This window comes from Pristiophorus japonicus, chromosome 16, assembly GCF_044704955.1.
Source record: "Pristiophorus japonicus isolate sPriJap1 chromosome 16, sPriJap1.hap1, whole genome shotgun sequence".
Taxonomy (NCBI): domain Eukaryota; kingdom Metazoa; phylum Chordata; class Chondrichthyes; family Pristiophoridae; genus Pristiophorus; species Pristiophorus japonicus.
The window spans coordinates 51,219,138-51,226,590 of NC_091992.1; the positions used below are offsets into that span (position 1 = coordinate 51,219,138).

Genomic DNA, 7,453 nt, shown 5'->3' on the forward strand with positions numbered 1-7,453 from the left:
CAACAATAGCTGGAGCGAAGGTGAAAAGAATGGGTGGGGAAGGACTTGCAGTGGGAAGGACACCCCAAGGCCTGGCCAGGCTGGGATGGGATGAGGTTGCATTGGCCATAGTTGGGTTGGAGATGGGGGGCGCTGATGGGGTAGTAGTTTGAGTTGGCCACAGAAAGGACCACAGAGGTCAGCCCAGGTGCTGGAGGAAGTTCAGGAGTGTGGCTGCCTGGACCTCACTGGTAGAATGGAGGGCAGTTCAAACACGTGTCGCTCTTCTTTCAATTTATTTCAGCTTCTCTCTATAGTGTTTTACTTTTCCAATTACATTTCAACTGCAAAATTCAAATTAAGAGAGCAGTTTGCATAAACTTGGTTTGTATTTCCTTGCATTTAGAAGATTGAGAGCTGATCTAATTGATGTGTTTAAAATTATAAACAGATTTGATAGAATTGATGCAGAAAAGGTATTTACGCTGGTGGGAGAATCGAGGACAATGGGATACAATCTTAGAGCTAGGCCATTTAGGAATGAAATCAGAATGCACCTTCTCACCCCACCACTAATGCCAGTGGGTTTACACATCTCATCCTGCTTTCTGGAGCTTTTCTTGAAACCTTTCCATCTCTCCACCATTGAAAAGCTTCTCAAACTCCTCTTTTTAACAGAGCTTTCGATCAAGCCTCCTATCTCTTACACCATGGCTGAGAGTCTACTCCATTATCCCTTTTATCTGTTTTAACGTTCCCTCAATGGGACGTTATCTATTCTATATTAAAGGTGCTATATTGCTCAGTTGCCTTTTTTTCACATTTGATCAATGGGATATTTGATTTCAGCAGATCCCTAATGTGACACCTTTGAGGAGACACTTTTATGATGCCTCCGGAAGGCATGACAGATTGGAAATACACTAGATCAAACATTTTTATTTAATACAGATAAGCTATACACACAAGCATAGCTTCAAAAATACATTGGTATACCAAACAGTTTTGAGGAGAAGCATTTATATAGAATCCTATCACATCTTTCTAAAACACGTCATAATTATGTGCTTTTGAAGTGCAGTCACTGTTATTGGTTGAGCACACAGCAAGATGTTGCAAACAGTAAATGAGAAAAATGGCCAGTTATACCGTTTTTGTTAGTTAAGGGACAAATGATGGCTAGGACGCAGGGAAAACTTGCTGCTCCTCTACAAGTAGTTTCATACGGTCGCTCATGGAACCACTGGAACAGGCCTTAGTCTAACATCTGGTCTGAAGGTCAAAGATCTAACTAAAGTTCCAATACTGCTGCAAAGGTTACATTCCTTTGAAGTGAAGTTGGCTCTGTGTCAACATATTCTGTATCCGTGGCTATTTGCATCAATGTGTCACAGTTTTGACTCACTGTTGGAATGGGTGCTCCTGGATGCTATGGGCAGTTTGTTACAAAAGGTCGATCCTTTGATAGCCTTAATGAGCTTTGACCTGTATTTGGTGCCAGCATAAAAATACACAATAGGATCCAGAACACCATTGAGATAAATGCATAGAACACAGGAATAGTAAACCACTCCAAGTTTTTGTAAAAGTGCGCAGTTCTTGCTATCCATAACAGACAAGACGAGACGTATTACATTCACTGGAAGAAAGCATATAACGAAGATGCACAACACTATTATTATCATCTTGACGGCACGTTGGCCTATTTGAGATTGAGATGTTACCGTAGCATTGGCTAATTTCCTTTGGATGAGTAAAGTGGACACCAGCAGGGATCCAAATGGAATCACAAAGCTGAAAACAAATAATGCAACAGTAGAAGACAGAAATTGCTTCCTTACATTTGGCTGATTCAAGCTCATACAATGCAGTTTTCCATTCATTTCAAAAACATTGATCCTGAGAAAGGATGTACTCATGAGTCCACCAGCCAACAACCAGATTAATACACTAAGGACAATGGTGCATTTCTTTGTGATTCTGATTTGGGACTGGATGGGTTTGATGATCATGTAACACCGGTAGTTGCTGATGCACGTCAGGAAGAAGACACTTGCAATCAAGATGGAATAGATGAGGAATGTTTGGAGTTTACACATAAAGTTTCCAAATATCCAGTGATTGTTACTGTAGTAAATGATTGTGATGGGGTAGGTGAGTGAGAAGAGCAGGTCGCCCACACACAGATTGATCATCAAAATATCAATTGCAGTCTTTTTCTTTACATGAAAGCAGAATATCCACAGGGCAAGACTGTTGAAGCTTGCAGCTAAAATGAGGAAGATTGTAAGTGCTGGAGGCATCATTATTGTGAGGAACTCTTCATCCAACAGACATGTTGTATTAGCTGCTGTTGTAACCGATGAATTGTTCATTTCTTCAGTAGGTGCAGTCTACAAATGCAAGACTGGGAGTCATTAATTGGATCAGAATAACTTTCTAAATTGATTATCCCAACGATAAAGTTGTGACAGATAGTGCACTATTTTTGGGAGCTAAGCAAATATAGTGTCGTGAAAAAGCACAGAATATCAGGAGACCTGCTTTACAGTAATGCAATGTATTTAACAATTCAAATAGGTTATCAGATCTATTACACATTCAACAGATTTGGCTTCCGTGGACACGAAACTTTATTGGTTAATAATATGTGCCCCATAGGCCCTTCTAATCTGTTGAGTTTCTGAGTTCAGGTCATTTATGTAAATTCAAAATAGTAATGGTCTCAGTGCTGGGCCTTGGGCTCCCCCACTCAGTACCCTCCCCCACCCAGTAGTCTCCTCCACTCAGTGCCTTCCCCCACCCAGTACCCTCCCCACTCAGTACCCTCCCCCACTCAGTGCCTTCCCCCACCCAGTACCCTCCCCCACTCAGTACCCTCCCCCACCCAGTACCCTCCTCCACTCAGTGTCTTCCCCCACCCAGTACCCTCCCCACTCAGTACCCTCCCCCACTCAGTGCCTTCCCCCACCCAGTACCCTCCCCCACTCAGTACCATCCCCCACCCAGTACCCTCCCCCACTCAGTACCCTCCCCCACTCAGTGCCTTTCCCCACCCAGTACCCTCCCCCACTCAGTGCCCTCCTCCACTCAGTACCCTCCCCCCCCCAGTACCCTCCCCCACTCAGTGCCTTCCCCACCCAGTACCCTCCCCCACTCAGTGCCCTCCTCCACTCAGTACCCTCCCCCACTCAGTACCCTCCTGCACTCAGTATCCTCCTCCACTCAGTACCCTCCCCCACTCAGTACCCTCCTTCACTCAGTACCCTCCTCCACTCAGTACCCTCCTTCAGTCAGTACCCTCCTTCACTCAGTACCCTCCCCCACTCAGTATCCTCCTCCACTCAGTATCCTCCTCCACTCAGTACCCTCCTTCACTCAGTATCCTCCTCCACTCAGTACCCTCCCCCACTCAGTACCCACTCTCCCCCACTCAGTGCCCTCCCGCATCCAGGGCCCTCCCCCACTCAGTGCCCTCCCGCATCCAGGGCCCTCCCCCACTCAGTGCCCTCCCCCACTCAGTGCCCTCCCCCACTCTGACATAACTCCTTTAACATGTACTGTTCAACCAGTTTCTTATCCACTCCCAGGACTTTCCTGGAATCCCCACTCCTTTGAGTTTAATTTTGTGTGGAACTTTGCCAGATGCTTCTGGAAGTTTATGTACATCATACAGTCCAGTTGAGCCGTCACTCCCTCGAAGAAGTCAAGGAGTTTGGTCAGGCGGCATCTCTCCTTCTGAATCCGCACTGACTGCATTTAATTAGGTTATTGTTGCACAGATGATCCTCAAGTGTACTCCTGATAATCAGTACCATTATTTTACAGGGAATGGAAGTAAGACTAATGGGTCAGTAGTTGCCTGTGACTCTTTTTGAATCTGGGCACCACATTAACCTGTTTCCCATTGACTGGTGACCCAGTGTCCATTGACTACCTCATATTGATTGGCAGTGCCTCACAAGTCTATTCGTTTGTCTCTCTCGGTAGACTGGGATAAGTACAATCTGTCTCTGGAGATTTCTTTTGAGCTGATTTAGCCTGTCTAGGACTTCCATCTCATTTATAGTTAAGTCATTGATTATACTTAAGATAGTTGTGATTGCTTGTTGCTCAAGTCTTCCCTTGTGAATACTGAGGAATTGGTCTGTCAGATTATTTACTATTTAACGCTCATCCTACACTTCCTTTTATGGTTTTCACAACTTCTCTGGTTGCCACCTTTCAGTTGTGGTACTGAAATATTTTTGTTCTGTTTATGCTTAGCTTCAGCTGCTTTTTCCGAGTTTTTCTTTGGCTTTTTGATTACCCTCTTAACATTGAAACATTATTTTATTTTCACCCCAGTGAACCCCATTTCTACAATGGTTCCTCTTTATCTCTTTTAAGTTGTTTGTTTAATGCGCTTAGGGTCACCTTTGCTTCATAGTACCATGAGCCCAGCTTGTTGGTTCTTGGAATGCACTTATTCTGTATGCTCAGCATTATTCCTTTAAAGGTGTTTCACTCTTTTTTTTGCTGAAGTGTTGATGAACATTCTCACCCAGTTTATTCATTTTAGTTGTTCCCTTCTTTCATTTAACCCTTTAAAAGTTATGCGCCTGGCATCTGGTCTTAGGTATTTATGACCCCAAGCTCATGTTAAACTTTAATCATACTAGAATTTTCATTTCTTGTGCATTTTCTGAGTTGTTAATGAATACCAGATCGAGCTGAGTGTTACCACTCTGGGTTAAGAGCAGTTGTGCATGACTCTGACTCTAAACAACCTGGATTTTCTCAGCTTATATTAGGTTGATTAAGTCTCCCTTTAAACTACCCTTGTCTTCTCACATAACCTTCCCATCTCTTCATAGAACACATTTTCCTTCCCCTTATTCTGACCAGGTGCTCTATAGTATACCCATAGTGTTGGTTTTGTTTAGCATTTGATGTGTTTCTATCTCCCATAGGATTAACTTCATTTTTAAACCAGCCAGGTATCCCTGACGTATAAGGCTAACCACGTTTTTTGTTCACTATCTTTTTAAAATAATCCATACCCCCACATGAGGTATTTATTTCCATCCTCAGAGTTTAGCCATGTTTCTGATATTCTCACCAGTTCCCTACAGCCTCTGGTCTGGCATCTTATTTCTACTGTGTCTTTTTCTTTCTAATGTTTCTAGTGTTCATGTATATACATCTTGTTATAGATTTTCCCTCTCTAATGTTCCCCTAACAACCCAAGAGCCATTAGCAACGAGACATCAGTCACTGTCAAACATTGCAGAAGGTAATAAAGTGCCAAAAGACAAGATATCTAGAAAACCAGAGAGGTCAGTCTGATCTTGCGTTGATGTGAGTCTCTGAGTTCGAGCCCATGGCGGCTTGTTGACTACCTTCGACCGTACGATCAGTCTTGCCCAATCCTTTTTCCTCCCTGCCCTCCCGTGTCTAGTTTAAATTATTTTCTATTGTTGTCTCTAAGTCTTTTTTTCCCCATTTCTTGTCCCAGTCCTTTTTATTCTGCAAGGATCCCTAGTTATTTTTGAAGGTAGTGTTGTTGTGCCCACACCATGCTGCCAGCCACTCATTTACTTCCTCAGTTCTTTTGGTGAACTTGCCCAAACTCTGGGAGTATTCCTTTGCATCTGAGCATGTTCTTATATATGTGGTTTTTAAGGCTGCTATGTTATTTCTCCCCATGTCATTTACACCCCCCTTCCCCCACATACAGACTACTGCCACTGGATAGCTTTCAGTATCCCTTTTAAACTTTCCTCAATATGTACTGCTGTAACATCAGGTAGACAGCACACCACCTCAGGTGCCTATGCATTTTCCTGAGCAATGAATCCTGCAAGCTGTGACCTAGCTTTGACGTCTGACCTCTTTGTCCAGACTGTCCTCTTTGGTTTTCTAGATATCTTGTCTTCTGGGACTTCATTACCTTCTGCAATGTTTGACAGTGATTGATGTCTATTTGCTAATAGCTCTTGGGTTGTTAGGTAGTTTCCAAACTTTTTTGCTCCTTTTACCAATCTTAATCCATCCAGTATCCCTATTTCCATGGCTTTTCTCAGTACTGGTCCCTCTGTCATGACCCCACTGTTCCTGACTGAACTGGTCTCCAGCTCCAATCCCTGTACTGGTCTCCAATTCCAATTCCTGAAGGTTCACTCTTCAGGTCTGATGCTAGCCTGGCCATAATCACTTACCGAGATGACTCATTTATTGAATCGATTTCTCTTCCTTTCTGTCTGCGCGCAAGTTCCTGTACCTTGCTCTAATCTTACCGATTAACAGTTTTCGCATCTCTTCGTCCTTCTGTTGTATCTGGCACTCTCATTTGAACATCCCACAGGAAACACACCTCATGGTCTCCATCTTAGTTATACCTCTCAGTTGTTTCCCTTGTTGTATTTCACCTGTTCCCCTTTTGGTTTAACTTTGGTTTTCTATCCCAGATATTCCCTTTTCATTTTTACATCCCTCTGGAGTTCTTATTTATTTTGGCTTGTCTTGGCTGGTTCCACACTTCCTCTTTCACCCTAGTTCCTCTTAAGCGCTCTCCCTTTAAATCGACCTGCCTGTGCTTTCCTTTAATGAAATACCTCGCCTAACTCAACACAAATTAAAGCTTGTTTCTTGTTCTGTGGTTTGGGGCGATACCCAGTACATCTAAACACAACCATCAGGGATCCCTGTTAGATTCTTTAACAACATTTTTTTCACTCTCTGTTTTATAAATACTCATTGTGTGGTGTATGTATCACACAAATCACTGACTCCACACGGTCTGGTGTTGATCTAACTGCTGTGACCTTTGTCCTTTATTGTTCCGCTCCAGAGTGACTCTCAGGTGTGGTGGTCAGCCTTTTATACTGCTTCTTGCAGGTACTTTCAGGTCTCCCACCACAGCGCCCTCTGTGGTGTACCATTGTGCTTATTATACATTTAAGGTACCAGGACGATATACACATCAATACATAACACATTGAAAGATCAAAATTCAAGAAATGGGATCAATTACTTACCAGACTGTGCCTCAATGATCTTCAACTTGAAAGTCATACGGTGCAGTGTTCAGTGAGTGTGTTTATCAAGGCTTATTTCGTAATTGTTACTATTCCTAACAATGATGAAACTTTTTTAAAAAAACAATCCAGAAGTCGGAAGGAAACTAGTATCCACCATATGTTCGGAAAGAGGAGCGGTGGGTTAATGTGTATAATGGACCTTGCATCAGTGCATTAACCTGCTTTTTTTTCAGTTGCTTTACCTACTCTGCATTTCTAGCAAGTTTAAAATTGATTTCAGATTCCCAGCATTTATTTTTTTCTTTTTAACCCGACTGAATTTTCTTTTTCTCTTGTACTCGTTGATCTTTCTAGTTTATGTATGGGTCTGGTAGTGTAGTGGTTATATGAGTGAACTAATCATCCAGAGGACTGGTCTGATCCAGAGAACATCTATTCCAATCCTGCCAATA

The 7,453-nt window shown here is 42.9% G+C and overlaps 1 protein-coding gene across 1 annotated transcript; it reads right to left on the reverse strand.

The window, feature by feature from the left end:
• Positions 1-978: 978 nt before the first annotated feature.
• LOC139227038 (P2Y purinoceptor 1-like) lies at positions 979-7,030 on the reverse strand. The gene is made up of 2 exons (XM_070858123.1): positions 6,999-7,030; positions 979-2,372 (listed from the first exon to the last, which is right to left on the reverse strand). The coding sequence occupies exon 2, from the start codon at positions 2,352-2,354 to the stop codon at positions 1,368-1,370; it is 987 nt and encodes a 328-aa protein (XP_070714224.1). The 5' UTR covers positions 2,355-2,372; positions 6,999-7,030; the 3' UTR covers positions 979-1,367.
• Between the last annotated feature and the right edge of the window lie 423 nt (positions 7,031-7,453).

Bases quoted from the DNA above. Each gene is read 5' to 3' on its own strand.
- LOC139227038 (XM_070858123.1), bottom strand. From the start codon at position 2,354: ATGAACAATTCATCGGTTACAACAGCAGCTAATACAACATGTCTGTTG.